Source organism: Anabrus simplex, chromosome 10 (genome assembly GCF_040414725.1).
Source record: "Anabrus simplex isolate iqAnaSimp1 chromosome 10, ASM4041472v1, whole genome shotgun sequence".
Classification (NCBI taxonomy): Eukaryota; Metazoa; Arthropoda; class Insecta; order Orthoptera; family Tettigoniidae; genus Anabrus; species Anabrus simplex.
The window spans coordinates 1,346,773-1,369,615 of record NC_090274.1 but is presented as its reverse complement, the minus strand read 5'-3'; the positions used below and the strand labels follow the sequence as shown (position 1 = coordinate 1,369,615).

At 42.2% G+C, this 22,843-nt stretch overlaps 1 protein-coding gene across 1 annotated transcript in view; it reads left to right on the top strand.

Moving 5' to 3' along the window:
* Window positions 1-22,843, top strand: part of sad (Cytochrome P450 family protein sad) — a 70,688-nt gene that overhangs the window by 19,472 nt on the left and 28,373 nt on the right. Inside the window, exon 2 of the mRNA XM_067155105.2 lies at window positions 12,248-12,432. Within this exon, the coding sequence (XP_067011206.2) occupies window positions 12,248-12,432 (185 nt within the window). The remainder of the gene's footprint in view (window positions 1-12,247; window positions 12,433-22,843) is intronic.

The following is a 22,843-nucleotide window of genomic DNA, read 5'->3' as shown; positions in this document are numbered from 1 at the left end:
TTCAGCCGTGTAGCGGTATTAACATAGCTAAGCCATGTTGAGTATTATTACAAGCCCCCATCAGTAAATCATCTAGACTACCGCCCTGGCAACTTCCGAAACGCTGCGACCCCACTTTCGGTTAAGACTGGTCTCTCGACTACGCTACGCTCTGTTGGCCATCTCGCTGCGTACCGGTAGCAGTCGCCTTGGCTGGCTGGTGTATAAGCCGTAGTGGTTTGTTTTTGTATTTCACGAATTGCATCCGAAAGCAGACAGGGAACGCGATAGCCTGGTTTTATTGCCACTGACTTCCGACCTGCCCTGCCAATCACCCAGCGTGAGACTCCCCAGCTGTTACCGAGCTGACGTCATACTGAAGGTAAGCTTCACTTCATTGAGCAGAATGGAGTAACGGTATGACCCGACTTCCTGGAGCAGCGTCCTCCATCAGCCTTTCTCTATCTCTACCGGTTACAGTAAGACAGCCAATGGAAGACTTGGAGCAGCTCAGTAGCGGCGATTGGGGAGGGTACCCGGCTTTGAGATAGCTACGCTCTCTGAGTGAATTTCGAAAGAGGGACACTTAAGTGCGGTTATAACAGGTTTTTAACCAATAAGACATGCATTACAAGTACGACGAGATCATTCAGTATTTGACTACACACTAAAGAGACTGCCAGACACAGCACCTCAGTGCCCGTGACCTTGCTACCCTTCCTATGTCCACTACATACAAACCGATTAGCCGCCACATTTTGTGCTTATTTCCGCTAATAATTGTGTTAATAATTAAAGAAAATAAAGGAAAGAATTAGCTAATAAGACAACACGGTTTGTACAAATTGCTATTTCCTAGTTTCATTCGGCTAAAATGGAATAAAAATGCAATGTTTTCTCCATAATTTGGAGGAGGAGGGGTGCGACTTCCCTCCACCCCTACACCCCCAACCCCTAATCGGCGCTTCCGGCACGCGTACCACAGAGTTCATCGTTTTTGTTAGTGCGAGCAGTTTTCCGTCTTCGATGTTGTGGTAGATATAAGAAAGACACGTTCTTTTAACAGCTCTGATACTGTGTTTTCGCATGGTTAGGTATGGTTGGGTATAACGTACTCGACAAAATGCGTGACGCTTTTATAGTGTTTAAAAAACTGCGAACATCTAAACCAAGCCAAGTACAGCTGTCTCGACAATCTGCTCACACTACTGCAATTCAGTTTCTCCGGCGAGCTGGGTTTCCTTGCCGGCGCGAAAGAGAGCTACCCCAGCGAAATTTAAGTCGCTTGGTTGACGCATGCACTTGAAGCTTCCTTGTCCTGGGAGCGGGGCGGGGCTGTGGGCCCATCCCGACAGCAATTTACGTCGAGAAGCCAGCTAGCTTAGGTAAGGCATGTTAGTTTTAATACTTGACACTCAGTGTTCAGCGCCACACGCTACAAGAAAAATCAACATGTTAACAGTGTAGCTACTTGCACATCGTCTTGCTAATAAAAATAGAGGCAGTTCATGAAATCAATTTCAATAAAGAAGAATATATTTTATTTTTGGATTTCGGAATGTGCAAAGTTTTTTTTCGAACACTTTATTGATGGCACGTGTAGAATATGTTTTCCGGTAGCCACAAAAAAAATATTTAGGTTGCCCAGCATGAACACAGAACTAAGGGCGAAATAAAAGAATTTTGTACTTGGTTGCCTGTGATGGTAGCCGGCCAAGAAGATTCGTAGTGCTGACCACACGACACCTCGTAATCTGCAGACCTCCGGGCTGAGCAGCGGTCGCTTGGTAGGCCAAGGCCCTTCAAGGGCTGCAGTGCCATGAGGTTTGGTTTGGTTTCTGTCTGTGATGGTGGTACATGGTGAATTTTTGTAGTGTTCCTCTTGTATTATAGGTGAAGGTTTCGCGATGAATATAACGTGTGTTATACGCCCTCGTTTGTCGCTAATGTGCGTACACTCAGTAAGCGAGAGAAACTATAAAACTTCGGCGACGGTAAAATGCCAGTTAAATGTTGCTGATTCAGATTAGGTTAGGCCTTTTTAACTTAAAAACAAATAGTCCCAGTGTATTTTTCTCTCAAAACCACGACTGTACTATCACGAAACTGTAAGCACATTGTTTAAAATCGGCTATAGATTAAGTTATGATGGTGTCGTCACTGCCGTGAATATCAATTTGGAAATACGTGCGAGTGTGTGGTTGAAAATATTCTTTAAGGCCTTTCTCAGGTAGACCTTTCCGCGAAAAACGCAGCGTTATAAAATGGTAATGTTGACTTTACAGAGTGTAGTGGGGGCTACGATTGCTTACATTAAAAAAAAAAAAAAAACCTTTTTGCAGCTGGGGTAACGAATGTGCTCTTTGATGATTTTTCGCCTGTTTGCTCGCGTATCACTGGTGGAACAGAATGGCAGACAATACCACCAGCGACAGCGCGCCCTTCCCCCATTCTCAATGAATATGTCAGAATACGTGAAAATAATAAAAAGGAGGACAATGAAGTTATTATTTATTATTTATCGTATGATGTACACAGAAAGATTATATAAATAAGTATGCAATATATACACAATATATACAAACAGAAGCCTATAGTTCCAAATCAAGCCCTTTGATCCATTTTAAGGCCTCCTCAGTTGCGTTATGAATGTCCTCCAAAGGACCTTGAAATGCTCTCTGTGGACACTCGACGACAATTACATGGTGGATGGTCTGTGAGGTAGCTCCACAATCACACCCAGGAGACTTCTGCCAGCCCCATTTATAAAGAGTGACAATGAAGTGAACAATCCGTAAGTTACACAAATTAAAAACATCACAGTGGATGAAATACACAGGAAGTCAATAAACTGTGGTTGGTTTCGTTTAGCGTCCGCCTGTCGACCGCAGTGTTCGTGAGACGTTAAGCCTTGAGCAGATGCGGAACACCGATACATCCTCATAGTGGATGTTACAAACCCCCTGTGCTTCCACTTGTCACTTTCCCCTGCTTGTCGGTCCCATACCCGGATAAAGAGGAGGCAATCCTGCCATTGCTCCCTGTTCTCTCTTCATCTATCCTGTATTAGAGCACTAGAGGCCTTCATTTTCATGTCCTTCGTTGATATCGTCATATCTTCCTTCCATTTTTTCCCTCTGATTAGTGTTAGAGGAGGGTTACCCAGTTTTACTTCCCCTTAAAACAATAATCACCACCACCACCACCACCACCACCACCTTACATTCCTTCGTCCTTTCCTTTCAGACGCATCTTACGACAGGCAGGGGATACCCTGGGTGTATTCTACTGCCGCCATCCACAGGGGTAGACCATCTTTCAGCATATTTGTTTTAGAAATTACAGTACATAAATTAATAATACCAGTAAGTTGAAGATATGGGAGAGGTCGATTTTAATCTGTCTCAATAGTACAACTAAGGTATTTAGCTGTAGAGCTTGTCTTAAGATATTTTTAGCTCCTCCTTTGCCCTCCTCCTTTATTCGGGTATGGGACCGACAACAGAAACTGTTGACCTACTCAATCCACCCAACAACTACAGAAACACATGGAACAGGTACAACAAAACCTCGGAACGCTAAATTAAAACCGTATAACACTGTAATTAAGCCTGAAGCATTACATACGCATCAGAAACGTTGATCAGTGGACAAAAACCATTAAGTAAAACTTAAGAAAAACAAGAAAGGAAAATCCCTAGCAAAATTGTGGATGAAAAGCACACTGAGAAATTATCAGACAATATTAGAAAAATATGACTGAAGTTTTATGGCCATCTTCAAAGAACGGCTTACTATCTCACCAGGGTTGCCAAATTAATGGCTAGATCTGGCCATTTCGAGAGGGTGGGGCCGTAAGAGGTGACTAAAAGGGGCTCCAGGAGCTCTCGACTTAGGAGCGTGGATTGCCGGCCACGGGGTCCTTAGCTGAGTTCTGGCATTGCTTTCACTTACTTGTGCCAGGCTCCTCACGTTCATCTATCCTGTCCGACCTCCTTTGGTCAGCTCTTGTTCTTTTCCGACCTTGACGGTATTAGAGCACTCGAGGCCTAGGGAGTCTTTCATTTTCGCACTCTTCGTGGCCCTTGTCTTTCTGTGGCCGATACCTTCATTTTTCGAAGTGTCGGATCCCTTCCATTTTTTTCTCCCTGATTAGTGTTCTGTAGAGGATGATTGCCAAGTTGTCACTTCCTCGTAAAACAACAATCACCACCTCTACCACCGCAACTTTGAAGTATTACATAAGCCACACATCATTCGAAAAATCCACTAGTGACATTTCGGCCTCTTTCTGTTCCTAATTTGGTCATTTTTAACCATATTTACTTTGGACGTTTTTACTGGGATTTTCAATACAGATTCAGATTTTAATATTGCTAATTTGGGCATTTTGTGAAATAAATCTTATAAGAGGACAACATCGAAATCACGCGAAAATGCCAGGACCAGGTGTGAGGGCTTAGAAACAGTTTAAGGGCCTAACTATAAGATTTAAAAGGAGTATTGACAAAATAGAAAATCGGTAGAGAAATAAAAATTTTCAGAAGTGGGTAAGTAGCTCCTCCATGAGTGATAATCTGTATAAAGCTGCTCCACTAGAGAATTATATAATTGATCTCGAGCCTGCGTTCAGTCAGGTTAACATCGGGTAAAGAAGAAGAAGAAACAAGAGCGGAAGGTTTGGACTAAGCCGTATGCAAAACTGCATTTTACCTATTAAGTGCTATCGGAAGTTCTTCGATTTGTTGGAACAAGTAGTGCAGCTGACACGTCTTTCCCGGTCATGGCTGCTAATAAGACACGGTTGTTTATTGGTCACACATTTTGTCGCGTCACATGACCCCTAGTTTCTGGAATGGGTACAGTTGAGAAGGGATGAAGTATAAATTTTGTTAGATGAGTTCAGTGGTTTAATTTTCCTCCTCCTCCCTCAACTGTTACTCTTAAAAAGAACGCTTTCGTGTCTCTGTGAACCTGTACAAGCTTGTCATTTATATGTAAGAAAACAAAGGTCAATAATAGTGACTTGCGGGACCCCCTCCCTCTCAATCATTACACTTCACCTACTATAATTCTGAGGGGGGGTTTTCCCTAGCAATGTGGCCACGCGTTCAACCACTCATTCGTCTGGTCCAAAAGCCCTCGTTTTCGTCAGTTACCTCCCAGTAAAAGATCATAAAACCTGATTGACTACTACACACAAGAAAATAGCTGTGGTTCATAAATACTCTTCTTGGTCTACCGTACGTATATTTCTAGTGCATTTCCCAACTCAGAACACAAACCACCGTGATTATTTTTTGGCAGTGAGCGAACCAAACGTATTACTAGCAACAACTGTCGTTATCCACGAAGGAAGTAACAGAATTCAGGGCAGCACTCTTTGTGATCAAACCGTTTATCAGAATTGAGAATTCACATTTTAAGCTAGCCACGATCGCTGTCAGATTACACCGTGTGGCTTGCAAACGGGTGCTTTCCACGGAAACAAGAACAGGAAAGATTTCATATCCACCTTCACCGTACAGAATAGAAAAAAATTACTGTAGTTCATAATTCAGGGTTTTGACATTATGCCCTCTGAAATACAAGACAGAAGTTAAAAGTGTATTTCTCAGGACTTTTAGCAGGATATATTAAAATATTTTAAAGATATTCGGTACTTAACGCGTGTTGCAGGATAGGGGTTAAAAAACAAGTATCCTACGAAAAGCGTAACATCTGGTCACCCTGAAGATAGACCTTTGGAAGAAAAAGACAAGAAGAAGCTAGATATAAGAGGTCAACAAAAGTTTAGAAATAAATAAAATAAGAGAAGAGGAAGCTACAGAACAATAGATTTAAAAAAAGAATAATTGCAAGGAAGAATGGAAAGGAAACCGGGTGAGCATAGTGCAGTGATGGAGGAGTAAACAAAAAGGAAGGATGAATTGACATTGACAGCAGACGTCATCATAAAGAAGAGGATTATTCAGTGGAATATCGGGCAGAATAGCTACCCTCATTCGCGCGGCAGACAAATGGCTGTCTCGCCGGCCGCACTACTTTCACTTTCATGAAGGAACATCAAACAACATGTGGGCTGGATGAGGTTCAGCTGCAGCATAGCATTCATCACTGATCTGCTTTTAGCTGGCAGATTTCTTATCAATTGTTTTTTGTCGGCTTCAATTCCAAATTTATCTTCATCCACTGAAGCTTATGCGTCTGACAACTCCCAACATACCACTTAGTCGAGCAGTTCGCCTTACCTTTGTGGGGAGTCTGAGAATGGATGATATTGTAATTAGGGTAGTTACCCACATTTCAGCCCTTTAATCACGAAGCATCGGAATGAAACATCTTCACTTTCCCTAATTAAAACATCTCTGCCAAATTGTCGCTTACCGGGCGAGGTGGCCGTGCGCGTAGAGGCGCGCGGCTGTGAGCTTGCATCCGGGAGATCGTGGGTTCGAGCCCCACTGTCGGCAGCCCTGAAGATGGTTTTCCGTGATTTCCCATTTTCACACCAGGCAAATGCTGGAGCTGTACCTTAATTAAGGCCACGGCCGCTTCCTTCCAATTCCTAGGCCTTTCCTATACCATCGTCGCCATAAGACCTATCAGTGTCGGTGCGACGTAAAGCAACTAGCAAAAAAAAAAAAAAAAAGCCGCTTTCTAGCTTCGTGGTAAGTGTGAGAATTAAATATTGTAATTAGTGGAGCTCACTCTATTTCACCCCCTTAATTACACAATCTCGGAACAAACAGCTTAAGCGACACTTCTGCCAAATTTCAACCCTCCAGAAATGTGTGAATTTGTTGACGAGTGGGTGGTGGTGGTGGTGATTATTGCTTTAAGAGGAAGTAGAAGTAGGCAATCACCCTGTATATAACACTAATCAGAGAGAAAAGAAAAGACACTTTGAAAAATGAAGACATCGGCCAAAGAAAGACAAGGGCCACGGAGGGCGTCAAAATGAATGCCTTCCTATTCTTTGTGTGCTCTAATACCGTCGGGCACCATGAACAACCCACGCTCCCTTTTAGTCGCCTCTTACGACAGGCAGGGGATACCGTGGGTATGATTCTACCACCCCCACTCACAGGGGGAACGAGTGAGTGACTTATACGGGGTTATTCAACTACGTTGTCCATCTCCGATCCGTTAAAAATATAGATTCTCTTTTAAAATTATTTAATTGTATTAAGGGGCTCAGAATTCGTCTCAATCACGTAGGTAATTACCGTAGCGAGTTCTTTTTTAAAGTAGGACCATGACGAATATAAGAACAAGTGTGAGGACTCCTCGAGTTCAAGCGCGCTCCGCCAGGGAGCGTTATAGTGGGCAAGCTCCACAGCATCGATCAGCTGGTCTTAGGAATGATGCCAGAGGAAATGTATTACTCCGTAACTGATAAGTATATACACTGTCTTTTAAAACACAATGTGAGATTACAATTAAAATACCACGACAGGGTAAAATGAAAAAAAAATCATAAGGAACATGGAAATAAACCTATAGCCTTCATCACAAGTTGTGGAAAGCACAGTTTACTGGAGTGCACATATACAGATGAATATTAAAAGAAATAACCATTAACTATTTAAAGGTAACTGGACTTTCTAAAGCTTGCGTGAAGTTTTGGCGGATGTTCGAGATTGTAAATTCACGATTTACTATTAAATTATCTCATTTTACTATGAAATCATCAAAGAAATGAAAATCACAAAGTCTGATGTTATGCCTTAACTCAGTATCCTTCCGTGGAATAGCTCTGGCCCATTTTTCAAATTGATTTCTATCCTATAACATTAATCAAGCCTCAGTACACAACACGCAATAAACTGAGATTTTGAACTGAAAGCAAAGAAAATTAAACTTTTTCACTGAAATAGCTCGCACAGTAACTTCTCCGGCACTTTTCTCTACCCGGCTTGCCGGCACAACTGGAGCACGTGTCGGATATAACCTCTTACAGTGCTTGCAGTGGCGGGACCACAAACTACCATGCTACAATGGCTGAGTAATTACACTTGGTCTTATATTCGTCATGGTAGGACTATACTACTGTCAGCAAATAGAACAACTAATAATCAAGCGGCAAATCCGAGGAAAAGTTTTGGTTCAGTAGACAGAAAGCGATGCTGCGTGACTCACGCCTCGCCCTTATCTCGGGCGGGCGCCGACAAACACAGTGCTTTATTGTCCTCGGCGAAATAAACAACTCCAAAATCCAATGAATGACATGGTCATTGGAAAACAATGGATGCAAATATTAGGCTCTCTGGTCCTCCTTAAAGGCTGGATGTACAGTACTGTGGCCGTATGCGAGCTGTTTTAGGGAGCCTTGTTTCATTCTCCACCTTTTCAACGACTTAACATCGCGCACAGTCTGTCAAAACTCGTATGTTTATCGACAAGGCGTGAGTAATGCCTGCACGTATGAAACCCTTTCATACATCCAAAACTAGTCGTCGGATTTACAAAATAAACACCTCTGAATTTTTAGTTGTTCTGTTGGATGAAATTTAAAAAAAGTTGCTGCCGGTTTCACGGCAATTACGTAGGTGATTGCGTAGTATTTCATGAACCCCTTAATACAATTTAAGAATTTGAAAACATAATCCCTATATCAGAGGTGCGGCCGGGCAGCTTACGTAGCAACATACGTCACAGTGACGTTCGATTGTGACAACGAAGCTCTCCTCCACTACTCAGCGAAGTGCTGATGGGTACAACAATCGCAAGAAAACGGACCTTTTCAAGAAATGATTTATATTGCGCTCGATATAAACAGTGTTATTTTCTTATATTTATACACTCAGAGAAAATGGGCACGTTATAATTTACAAACACGGTTTAACCGAGCAAGCTACGATTCCTTGGATGGCAATGACAGTATTTCTATTTAAAAAGTAACATCTTGTTATCCATTCAACAAAGCGTAATATATTTACATAATTCAACAAGTTTACGGCTTGAATTTGCACAGTGTTGTAGTGTTATGTGACTTTCTCTGTCCACTGAATTCCTGAAAATAGCATTTAAAACGTACCAGGTGTCCGATGGTGAGGAAGTTTCATCACGAGTGAGGACATAGATATATACTATCCAACAACAATGTAAATCTATCCACATTCAAATAATAACCTAACTGATGTTATTCCCGGTAAGCATGGTTCGATTGTTGGCGAGTTTATCTGATAAGCAAGCACAAGCCACAGCTTATCCACTTTATAATATATTAGAAACGTTTCTAAAGCACCTCTTAAAATATAATAGTCAATATTATCATTCATTATGTACAATACAAAAATATTTGAAGTTGTAGGCCTAGCTCTTTATTGCAATCCAGTAAAAATACATCAACCACAATGAACGTAAAGAATTTATTTCTAACAACGTAAATTAAAAGTGGCATGGATTTCTGTCCTCTTTCTTTCGCCGCAGTGACGTTGAATAGCACACTGTACGCTCATCGGCTGCCTGTCCACAATGCTGTGCGCCCGCGTGAGCACGGCAAGGTACACGCATGCGTTATACGACTGTAGATAACGCTCTTCGTGTGTCAATCTCATCTCTCTAAAGCATTCGATAGGGTTGATCATGGAAGACTACTGGCAAGAATGAGTGCAATTAGACTAGATTCAATCAATCAATCAATCAATCAATCAATCAATCACTACTGATCTGCATTTACGGCAGTCGCCTAGGTGGCAGATTCCCTATCTGTTGTTCTCCTAGCCTTTTCTTAAATGATTGCAAAGAAATTGGAAATTTATTGAACATCTCCCTTGGTCAGTTATTCCAATCCCTAACTCCCCTTCCAATAAACGAATATTTGCCCCAATTTGTCTTCTTAAATTCCAACTTTATCTTCATATTGTGATCTTTCCTACTTTTAAAGACGCCACTCAAACTGATTCGTCTACCAATGTCATTTCACGCCATTTCTCCGCGGACAACTCGGAACATACCACTTAGTCGAGCAGCTCGTCTCCTTTCTCCCAAGTCTTTCCAGCCCAAACTTTGCAACATTCTTATAACGCTACCCTTTTGTCGGATATCACCCAGAACAAATCGAGCTGCTTTTCTTTGGATTTTTTCCTGTTCTTTAATCAGGTAATCCTGGTGAGGGTCCCGTACACTGGAACCATACTCAAGTTGGAGCCTTACCAAAGACTTGCATGCCCTCTCCTGTACATCCTTACTACAACCCCTAAATACCCTCATAACCATGTGCAGAGATCTGTACCCTTTATTCACAACCATATTATTATGTGATTACCCCAATGAAGATCTTTCCTTATATTAACACCTAGGTACTCACAATGATCCCCAAAAGAAACTTTCACCCCTTCAACGCAGTAATTAAAACTGAGAGGACTTTTCCTATTTACGAAACTCACAACCTGACTTTTAACCCCGTTTATCACCATACCATTGCCTACTGTCAATCTCACAATATTATCAAGGTCATTTTGCAGTTACTCACAACCTTGTAACTTATTTATTACTCTGTACAGAATAACATCTGCAAAAAGCCTTATCTCTGATTCCACTTCTTCACACACATCATTGGTATATATAAGAAAACATAAAGGTCCAATAACACTGCCTTGAGGAATTCCTCTTTTAATTATTACAGGGACAGATAAAACTTCGCCTACTCTAATTCGCTGAGTTCTATTTTCTAGAAACATAGCCATCCATTCAGTCATTCTTTTGTCAAGTCCAATTGCAGTCATTTTTGCCAGTAATCTTCCATGATCTACCCTATCAAATGCCTTAGATAGATCAATCGCGATACAGTCCATTTGACCTCCTGAATCCAGGATATCTGCTATATCTTGCTGAAATCCTACAAGCTGAGCTTCAGTGGAATAACATTTCCTAAACCCAAACTGCCTTGTATCAAACCAGTTATTAATTTCGCAAACATGTCTAATATAACCAGAAAGAATACTTATATGCAATGCATGTCAAACTGACTGCTCTGTAATTTTCAGCCTTATGCCTATCACCCTTTCTTTTATACACAGGGGCTACTATAGCAACTCTCCATTCATTTGGTATAGCTCCTTCCTGCAAACAATAATCAAATAAATCCTTCAGATATGGTACTATATCCCAACCCATTGTCTTTAGTACCTCCCCCGAAACCTAATCAATTCCAGCTGCTTTTCTAGTTTTCAACTTTTGTAGCTTACTGTAAATATCATTGTTGTCATAGGTAAATTTTAATACTTATTTAGCATTAGTCACTTCCTCTCTCTGGACATTATCCTTGTAACCAACAATCTTTAAATATTGCTGACTGAATACTTCTGCCTTTTGGAGATCCTCGCATACACACTCCCCTTGTTCATTAATGATTCCTGGAATATCCTTCTTCGAACCTGTTTCCGCCTTAAAGTACATATACATACTCTTCCATTTTTCACTAAAATTTGTATGACAACCAATTATGCTTGACATCGTGTTATCCTTAGCTGACTTCTTTGCAAGATACAATTTCCTAAGTTCCTTTAATTTCTCTTTACTTCCGCAGCAATTTACAACTATACTTCTTTCCAACCTGCACCTCCTTCTTAGTCGCTTTACTTCTGTTATAATACGGTGGGTCTTTACCATTCCTTACCACCTTACTTTTTTTCACATTCCTCAACAATTGCTTTAAACCCGTCCCAGAGTCTGTTTACATTTTTATTTACCGTTTTCCACCGATCATAGTTACTTTTTAAAAACTCCCTCATGCCTGTTTTATCAGCCATATGGTACTGCCTAATAGTCCCTTTTTAATATCTTCCTTTCTTTTACATTTATTTTTAACTACCACACACACAGCTTCGTGATCACTAATACCATCTATTACTTCGGCTTCTCTATAGAGCTCATCTGGCTTTACCAGCACCACATCCAGAATATTCTTCCCTCTAGTAGGTTCCATCACTTTCTGAATCAGATGCCTTTCCCATATTAACTTACTTGCCATTTGTTGGTCATGCTTCCTGTGGTTCGCATTACCTTCCCAGTTGACATTGGGTAAATTGAGATCACCCGCTACAATCACGTTCCTTTCCTTATCGTTTCCCACATAGCTATCGCTTTCGACCAAGTAGGTCCTCGGAAGAAGTATATTCTACCTTCAAATCCGTTGAACATTTAATTAAGGGATGAGTTCTTCTGCGTGTTCATCGTTGTGGTTTCTACCTTAAATATTGGACCACCGTCCTACAAGTTAAAAACTCGAATGTTCTAGAACTCTCTGTCTTTGTTGTTCTAGGGATGGCGAGGAGTGGTTGTCTGTACGCCGCGTCATGAACAAACTGCTGCTGAAGAACGATGCCATGCAGTCCATAACACCGGCCTGTCACAAAGTAGCCACTGACCTCGTCACTAGGTGGAAGACGTGCAGTGGGCGGGAGTTGCACAACCTAGAGGGACAACTATACCGCTGGTCTCTGGATGGTAACATTTATCATTTTCATTCCCATTTTATTGCTGCTCCTGGACGAGGGGCGTTTCTAATACTTTCATCTGTAACGTAAGCCGCTACTCCCCCACATGTACGCGGGCGGGTCTACCTAACTGCGGCTCGATAACCACTAGGTCTTCTCACTGTGCGCTTTCTTCCTGTAGCTAAGAACATCTCCTCGGTCCACAATTAAAATACTTGAACTGGCGAGGCCTTGCTGTATCCCTGGTATCAGTGCTGTAGTGTTGTAGAAAATGAGTTCTAACATGGAAATAAAGGGACCATGTCTTCTACGTGTGAGGACTGTATCCTGTATGTATAACAAATGAAAATCCACAGCCTGTTCGACCGGTTCAGGAGTAGAATCAAACCCCCATCTAGCGGCGAGGATAGGAACTGTGCCGGCTGACGAAGTCTGACGCACTTCTCTGGGGCAATGATTATTAACTGGCAAATGAAATGATATTGGAGACCGTTGCTGGAATGAAAGATGACAGGAACAACAGGAGTACCCGCAAACCTCTCACGCCTCCGCCTTGTCCAGCACAAATCTCACATGAGTGACCGCGATTTGAACTACGGAACACAGCGGTGAGAGGACGGCGCGCTGCCACCTGAGCCACGGAGGCTACATAGTATAACAAATGCTTGATAATGTCGAAAAATAAGTTATGCCGAAATGTTTTTCCTCTAAGAACTGTTCAAAGCTACTTCGATGGATCAGTGTCCGACTTCTTATCTCCTCGCATCAATGTTACAGAGTCCTCTAGAGAATCCGACCATCTTCCTAAAAGTCTGCCGATACCGTATCCGAATTTGTTCGCGATACCAACCCTTGTATTTTGGGAGAAAAGAATCTCCACAGGTATTCTGGACATCTACAAGATAATCACAACAGTCTCCTTCACGAGATGAAGCCATGCTATGGAATTAACTTCATATAACAAGGCACATCTGAGCTGTGGGCTGGATGAGGTACCAGTTCTTTTGCGTAAAATTCCAGCATTTTCTTTGGAATTAATATTGTTAAATGTGTATTGTCTTGTTGCACTATATCAGCGCTTTCTACTGTTAAAGCAGGATAGGTTCGTCTTAAGACTTCATAAACTCTCTTCAGTTGCTTGCGATAAAACTCCGTGTAAAATGCATGTCCGTTTGCGATCAGTTCAAAGTGAGCGCCATCTTCGAAATTCTATTAATCTCAGATTACCACTTGTTCTTCAAAATAATCTTGATGAACTACTGATCGAGGCTTTTTTCTGCCACGTACCTACTGATTTCTCTTCTCAAACTTACGCAAAAAAGTGCTGGTTTTCAGTGCGTCATGATGCGTTTCCAAGCTTAATTGCTTATTTGCAGATGTGTGCTTATCAGGAGACCTGAACATTTTGTATGTCACCGGTACGGTACGTCGAGTTGGTGCTCATGTGTAGCAACTGTAGCTAGTCACTAAAAAGCAAATATCGCCGCCCTAAACTCTTTTTTAAAATGGCTCATCACTTGACTGGTTACATATTAAAATCACGAGACATAACCACAGACCGGCAATGAGCAGCAGGATTCTGAACCCTAAAGCGTTCGACAGCCGCCATCTTACGTCACTACACTACCCCGATGCATTAATGTAGCCTAAATTAGCAGCCGAAACGGTAATATGGGCAGGAGATAAGTAAAATAATTAAAAGCACATCGAAATAACAATGACATTGATTAATTATACCTATTAGGTCCTTTATTTTACTGTTAAAAGAAGAAAGACTGGTATATCAATTTACCAAATAATCACCTCTTTTAAACCGATCTTTGGTCAATTCCATTCAACTCTCTTACAGCATGATTCACACGTATTTTTAGGTTTGTTCGTTTGTCCAATCCGTGTCCCGTTTCTCTACGGTCTCGGGTATGAGGTGAGATGAATCTGCCGTAGCGAGTTATTATGACCGGATGCCCTTCCTGACGTAAACCTCATCAGAGGAGTTAATGAGATGAAATGAATCACGTGATATGTGATACTAGCAAGGGAGAGGTTGAAACCCGGTGCCGGCACATAGCCTACTCGTATTGAATAGCACAAATGGATCTGCCCGGCTTAACGTCTCCAACTGACGGACAAATCACCATCAACAGCGTCATATGCCCTCACTCCATATGAGCACTGCGGAGAGGTTTGGAATTTAATCCAGGCTTGTGTCACGCAATTTAGTGATTAGAAATTGTATACCACCATCTCTCCTACCCTGCCGGCCAATATTCTGATGGTGAAATGTTTTTTCGATCAACAGGACTCGAACCGGCTAACCACAGTGTCAGACGCCTTAACGATTATGGCCACCAGGTGGGCTCTCCCACGTATTTTCAGGTACAGTGTTGAAATTACATTAAGGAGGCGTGTCCTTTCAGTTTAAGCCTAAAGTATGTGGGTTTAAACTTGAAAAAAGAAAGTTACATACAAGCGAACTGTGACTACATTTGGTGTGCTCCCTTTCATGACTGAGCTTAAACCATTACATGTATTCTTAACATCTCAGTAAGTGTGCACACATGAACATCTGTCGTAGGAACCTACAGATTACCTCTATTCCGGAAAGAAATGAATGGATAAGAATTTTCTAATAATAGTGTTTAATATTCTATATTTTATGTCTCACTAACTACTTTCACGATTTTCGCAGACGTTGAGGTGCCTGAATTTTGTCCCACAGGAGTTTTACGTGTCAGTAAATGTATCGACACGAGGCTGGCATATTTGAATACCACGGGACTGAGTCAGGATAGGGTCAGAAGGCCACTAAGCCCGGCTAGGGATTTTGTTTTTGTACAACAGCTTTCTTACTGGTATCACATTGTAGAGAATTGGGTTACATCTTTACCACAAATCCTGAGATATATTCAATCATGAAAATGAAAACCTACAGCCTGTTTTCCAGTCTTTGAGCGGGTCAGGGATGTAATGATTGAACCTGTACCGGGAGGTACACCTCTACGCCGCACGTTTAAATCTTGCGCCTAAAAGAACTCCTCTAAAGGAGAAACATTGAACTTGAAACTAGACCTATTTAAACCTTTTCTCAGAAGATGTAACTACCGTAATTTTGTTATTGTGAAATTTCCAGTACTGTGTGAATTTCAACTTTTGTTTTCCGTTCATCAAGAAGTTTGGACATTATCTCATAGATGTCACTGTTATAAAACTATGATCATGCACCCTGGTGCGAAGTGAAAGAACTTTTTTGAAGAATTTTTGTATTCATACGGTTTTTTTACTAATTGATGTTCATTTATTTTTGGGTTGGCAACATTTATCTTTTCTTTCCGCCAGCTTTGAATCCAGCCAATCCCGAATTTTTGTAATTAATTTCCAACCAATCCTGGATTTCTTCTTCGACTTTGAGTGTAAATTTTGAATCGTCCAATAAAATTGAGAAGGTGTGGCTTGATTATTCATGAAAGGTCTCGAACTTTCCTCGAGGGTTTATAAACTACGGATTTTCACGTCTCTTGGCCATTAGATCAACATCTAAGTGTGTGTGTGTGCCAAGCAGGAGGCGGGAGGCGCCTCTTTTCATCAGGCAGCAGTACTCCGACAAGGTATGGCCACTTAACATCTTCACTTTTGTTAGCTCCGCAGTTTAACCCGAGGGAAAGGTTCGAAACTTTAACTTTGTAACCAACTTCCTTAAAATGTAATTCTCCGTTCGGCTCATGTAAAATTTAATAAATCTTTAACTGTAATCCGGGGATAGAGTGTGATATACCCTCTCGAGTTCCCCTTCGTCTTGGTTTGAGGTACCGCATTTGTTTCTGCAATGTACTGAAGTTATCTCCATGCGCGCTACCTCAATGGTTTGGGATCCCCTGTTTTGTTGGCCAAGTGCCCTATAGGTTTTTTTATTTTTTTTGGGGGGGGGAGCTCAGTCTTTGACTCCATTTCTGTTGTACTCTGGGCGTTTATTAAACCTCTTCTTTTTCACTAAGGCCCCGTAGGTTGTGTACTAGATACCCCTGTGTAATAAGATGGCTATTTGTAAATAGTGCCTTGTAAGGCCAGTGATTATTAGATTTTCATATTGTGTTGCCTGGAATAGGCTTGAGAACTGAGAGCGTGTGAGCTCTTTTTCAAGTGTTGTAAAATTGCCTCTGGGAGGCCTGATATTGCAATTTTGGGAGCAAGGGCTCCAGGTATTACGGAATTTCTGCCCTTTGTGTAAAATTGTAATCTTTTATAAAGTTGAGCTGAGAGCTCAGGTAATGTAAAGCGAGGGGCTGGAAGCCCTGGTTACTAATCAGTCACTAAAGTTTGGGTTTTCTTGCTTGGTCTAAATCTGGTCATGGTACCTGATATATCATTGTTATCTCACTAAGTGAAAAGTTGTTAAAATTTTGTTGTTGATTGTTGAAATTCAAAAAATATAACCTTTGTTAAAGTTTTAAATTAACTTTGATTTAGTAGTTAGACCCATTCCCCCCCGGCACCTTCTTTCACCTCTGCTGGTCCACGGGTATCCCCGTGGGAGCCATATATAGGCTGTTAGTACAATGGGGTCGCCACTCCCAGTGATTTGTGAATGACTACTAAATGCTATGAAATGAGAAAGGAGAGCGTTGCTGGAATGAAAGATGACAAAGAGAGCCGGAGTACCCAGAGCAAAACCTGTCCCACCTCCACTTTGTCCAGCACAAATCTCACATGGAGTGACCGGGATTTGAACCACGGTATCCAGCGGTGAGAGGCCGACGCGCTGCCGTCTGAGCCACGGAGGCTCATATTCAATAATATTTGGTGATAATATAGCTAGCACCCCATTTCAATTGATGCGACCTTACCAATCCTTCCACTCTAATGTTAACAGTAATTTTGACATCCTTATAACATGTATATGTTAAGATCAGAAGAGACCGAGACCGCTGTTATTCAATTACTAACACCAGCAGAACTAAAACTTAACTTGTAACCAAATGTTGTAGTAACATTATTATTATTATTATTATTACTACTATTATTAGGCGTGGTTCATGGTGTGGGTTACTGTAGTCAAGTCCTAGTTCGTGAACCATGGGCAACGGCTAAGTGGCCTAGTAAGTGGTCCTGAGAGTCGGGATACCAGTTGCTACGGAGTGGGAGTGGGCATCTCGGACATATTCTGAGTCATGGCCCTTCTTGTGCTCAGGCGGCTAGGGCTGTACAATCCACCGGTGGTCCATAACCCGTTAGAAGAGACATCCTCACTTCAACTATGTTTAAGTAGAGTAGCATCCTGCTTCATGAATTTACCGAGCTCAGAACATTTTAAGCAAGCCTCTGACCTATGGGAGTAATGGAGTCCCACTCCCATTTGACAGGCGAGGGACTCCTTGGAAACAACTTGGCGAACGAAATGGAATTAGATGAAAAAATGAAATGTCGTATGGCTTTTAGTGCGGGGATATCGCAGGACGGGTTCGGTTCGCCAGGTGCAGGTCTTTCTATTTGACACCCGTAGGCGACCTGCGCGTCGTGATGAGGATGAAATGATGATGAAGACAACACATACACCCAGCCCCCGTGCCATTGGAATTAACCAATTAAGGTTAAAATCCCCGACCCGGCCGGGAATCGAACCCGGAACCCTCTGAACCGAAGGCCAGTACACTAACCGTTCAGCCATTGAGTCGGACATGGAATTAGATGGGGAGCCATCAATATTAATGGGGCATATGGAAGAAAGAAAGTAAAACTGGCTGACTCAGCAAAGAGGATGCATCTGGATGTCCTAGCAATAAGTAGTATTCGGGGTAAGGAGAGATAACTAGGAAGAGAGAGATTATAAAGTGTACTTGACGAGTGTTAAAAAGGGAAGGGCAGAATCTGGGGTAGGGCTGTTCATCAGGAATACTATTGCACGCAACACAGATTTTGGTAGGCACGTAAATGTGCGAAGATGTGGGTAGATTTGGCAGTTGGAGGAATTAGGACGAGAATTGTCTCAGGGTATTCACCATGTGAGGGTGCAGATGAGGATGAAATTGACAAGTTTTATGAAGCATTGAGTGACATCGTGGTCAGAGTCAACAGCAAGGATAGAATAGCGCTAATGAGCAATTTCAGTGCGAGAGTTGGAAATAGAACTGAAGAATGCGAAAGGGTGATTGGTGAATGTGGGGAAGATATGGAAGCTAATGGGAATGGCGTTTGCTGGACTTCTGCGCTAGTATGGGTTTATCAGTTACGAATACATTCTTCATGCCCACACCGCTACACATGGGAGGCTAGGGGTACCAGATCCATAACAGACTATATCTTAACCGACTTCGAATTCAGGAAATCTGTTAGGAATGTACACAATATTGTAAGTATATTATGTACAGGTTTTTCGGGGATTTTTCGATGAAGCAGACCACTACTTGATCTGTAGTGAACTAAGTATCTCTAGGCCTAGGGGAGAGAAAGTGAAACCTGTCTGCAAATGAATAAGGGTAGAAAATCTCCAGGACGAGGAAATTAGGCAGAAGTACGTGGATATAATTAGTGAGAAGTTCCGAACAGTAGAACAGGGAACGGGAAGGATTGCAGCAACTATCGAGGTATTTCATTGACTAGTATACCAAGTGAAGTATTCACTGGCATCTTGGAAGAGAGGGTGCGATCAGGAAGTTGGATGAAAACCACTGTGGTTTCAGACCACAGACGGGGCTGTCATAATAAGATTTTCGGTATGCGCCAGGTTAATTGAAAAATGCTACGAGAGGAATAGGTTTTTGTGTTTCATAGATCTAGAGACAGAATAGGACAGGGTACCGAGGGCCAAGATGTTCACCATACCATCAAGGGTAGATTATTAAAATCAATCACAGGCATTTATGTTGACATTTGGGCTTCAGTGAGAGTTGGTGATCGAATGAGTTCTTGGTTCAGGGTACTTACAGGGGTTAGACAAGGCTGTTAGCTTTCACCTTTGTCGTTTGTAGTTTACATGGATCATCTGCTGAAAGGTATAGAATGGCATGGAGGGATTCAGTTAGGTGGAAATATAGTAAGCAGTCTGGCCTATGCTGACGACTTGGTCTTAATGGCAGATTGTGCCGAAAGCCTGCCGTCTAATATCTTGGAACTTGAAAATAGGTGCAATGGGTATGGTATGAAAATTAACCTTTCGAAGACTAAATTGATGTCAGTAGGTAAGAAATTGAAAAGAGGTTTTCCGTGGTTTCTCATTTTCACACCAGGCAAATGCTGGGGCTGTACCTTAATTAAGGCCACGGCCGCTTCATTCCCACTCCTAGCCCTTTCCTGTCCCATCGTCGCCGTAAGACCTATCTGTGTCGGTGCGACGTAAAACAACTAGCAAAAAAAAAAAATACTGAAAAGAACTGAATGTCAGATTGGTGAGGTGGTGGTGGTGATTATTGTTTTAAGAGGAAGTACAACTAGGCAACCATCCTCTATATAACACTCATCAGAGAGAAAATATGGAAGGGGTGCGACACTTCGAAAAATGAAGGTATCGGCCAAAGGAAGACAAGGGCTACGAAGGGCGTGAAAATGAAAGAGGTGGTGATTATTGTTTTAAGAGGAAGTACAACTAGGCAACCATCCTCTATATAACACTAATCAAAGAGAAAAAATGGGAGGGGTCCGACACTTCGAAAAATGAAGATATCGGCCAAAGGAAGACAAGGGCCACGAAGGGCGTGAAAATGAAAGACTCCCTAGACCTCCATACGTAATACCGTCGGGGTCGGAAAAGAACAAGAGTTAACCAAGAGAGGTCGAATAGGATAGATGAAAGTGAGGAGCCTGACACAAGTAAGTGGAAGCAATGCCAGGACTCAGCTAAGGGTCCCGTGGTCACCAACCCACGCTCCAAAGTTCAGAGCCCCATGGCCCCCTTTAGTCACCTCTTATGACAGGCAGGGGATACCGTGGGTGTTATTTTACCACCCCCACCCACAGGGGGATCAGGTTGGTGATACAAAGCTAGAACAGGTCGATAATTTCAAGAACTTAGGTTGTGTGTTCTCCCAGGATGGTAATATAGTAAATGAGATTGAATCGAGATGCAGTAAAGCTAATGCAGTGAGCTCGCAGTTACGATCAATAGTATTCTGTAAGAAGGAAGTCAGCTCCCAGACCAAATATATCTTTACATCGGTCTGTTTTCAGATCAACTTTGCTTTACGGGAGCGAAAGCTGGGTGGACTCAGGATATCTTATTCATAAGTTAGACATGAAAGTAGCAACAATGATTGCTGGTACAAACAGGTGGGAACAATGACAGGAGGTTACTTGGGATGAGGAGATAAAGGCTAAGTTAGGAATGAACTCGATGGATGAAGCTGTACGCATAAACTGGCTTCAGTGTTGGGGTCATGTGAGGCGAATGGAAGATAGGTTACCTAGGAGAATAATGGATTATGTTACGGAGGGTAAGAGAAGTAGAGGGAGACCAAGACGACTATGGTAAGACTCGCTTTCTAATTATTTAAAGATAAGAGGTACAGAACTAAATGAGGCCACAGCACTAGCTGCAAATAGAGGATTATGGCAACATTTAGTAAATTCACAGAGGCTTGCAGACTGAACGGTGAAAGGCATAACGGTCTATAATGATGATGTATGTATGCATGTACAGTGGCCACAGAAAATATTCGTACACCTATGGAATGTGATGGGACATCATTACGGCATACGAGCTGAAGTTAGATTTATAAACGGCATAACGACAGACATCAGATATGCACGCTGAACATACAGATCGTTTAAAATGTAACATGATCGGCACGATACTGTATATAGACGGCAGATCGTACGCCAATGCGGAAGTACTGTCTTTGCGATTAGTTAAACCAGTTGTCGCACAGGTTTACGCCGCTGTGCTGCAGGAGGGGTTGTTACCTCTTCAGCCATCACTGTGCTGTCGTTGCCACAGGGTTATTTAGTAAGGGGCGAAAGAAGAGAGAACTTTCAGTGAGTCGACGAGAGAATATAGTGTTGCTGTATAAAGAAGGTAAAAATAGTCATCAAATTGGAAAACAGCTGGACATCAGCTATACTACGGTGAGTTCAATAGTTAATAAATACAAGCACAGCGGACAAACCGAAAACACACCCAGATCTGGTCGTCCAAAAGTGCTGACAGTACGGGAGCGACGCATTATTATGCATTCGGCACGAAAAGAATCGCTCCGGAGTGCTGCATCCATTGCTACGGAACTAGCTTCAAGGTCCAACAAAACGGTGAGTGTGCAAACTATAAGGAATGTATTGCACAGTGCGTACCTGCGTAGTAGATGTCCACGAAAGAAGCCAGTGAAATAAATATGCAGAAGCCCCTACAGTTCGCGAAAGAGTGTTGTGAAAAGACAAAGGCCTTTTGAACACCATTATTTTTTCTGATGAAGCGAAGTTTACACAGCTTGGAACTGGTAGGACCAGCAAGATATGGCGGAAGCCAAACACCGAACTTGAACCTCAACATGTAATCCCCACGATAAAACACGAAGGAGCGAGTGTGATGGTTTGGGGCTGCATGGCTGCGAATGGAGTATGAAACCTGCCACGTATTGATGATATTATGGATGCCAGGAAGTACATAGATGTGTTGCGCCATAATTTAAGCAGCAGTACACACAAGCTTCATCTGGAAGCAGTCTTCAATTTCCAACAGGACAATGATTCTAAGCATTGTGCCTACCGGGCGAGTTGGCCGTGCGCGTAGAGGCGCGCGGCTGTGAGCTTGCATCCGGGAGATAGTAGGTTCGAATCCCACTATCGGCAGCCCTGAAAATGGTTTTCCGTGGTTCCCCATTTTCACACCAGGCAAATGCTGGGGCTGTACCTTAATTAAGGCCACGTCCGCTTCCTTCCAACTCCTAGGCCTTTCCTATCCCATCGTCGCCATAAGACCTATCTCTGTCGGCGCGACGTAAAGCCCTTAGCAAAAAAAAAGCATTGTGCCATGAAAACCCGTGAATTACTGTTGTAGAATACCCCAAGAAGACTTCTCACTCCACCGCAGAATCCAGATCACAATCCCATAGAGAGCCTGTGGGATCATTTAGGAAAAAAAGTGCAAAAATGCCATCCTACTTGTAAAGAACATCTTAAAGAGATACTCTCAAATGCATGGTCCAACATATCCGAAGAGTACACCGAAGGATTAGTTAACTCAATGCCCAGACGTTTGGAACAGGTCATCAAAGCTAAAGGCATGCATACAATGTATTAAGACTGTGTTTAAACAAAGACTTCGGCAAGTGTTCGAATTATATGTTAGTGTACGAATACTTTTAGTTGTGTTAAAAGACGAGTTTATTTCTTTATTATGTTGAGCGCTGTAAAGCTCATAGCAAATGTACAGCTAGGTGTCTTTTATTTATGCATATGTCTCACTGGATGTATTTATATTACTTCTTGGTGCTTAATAT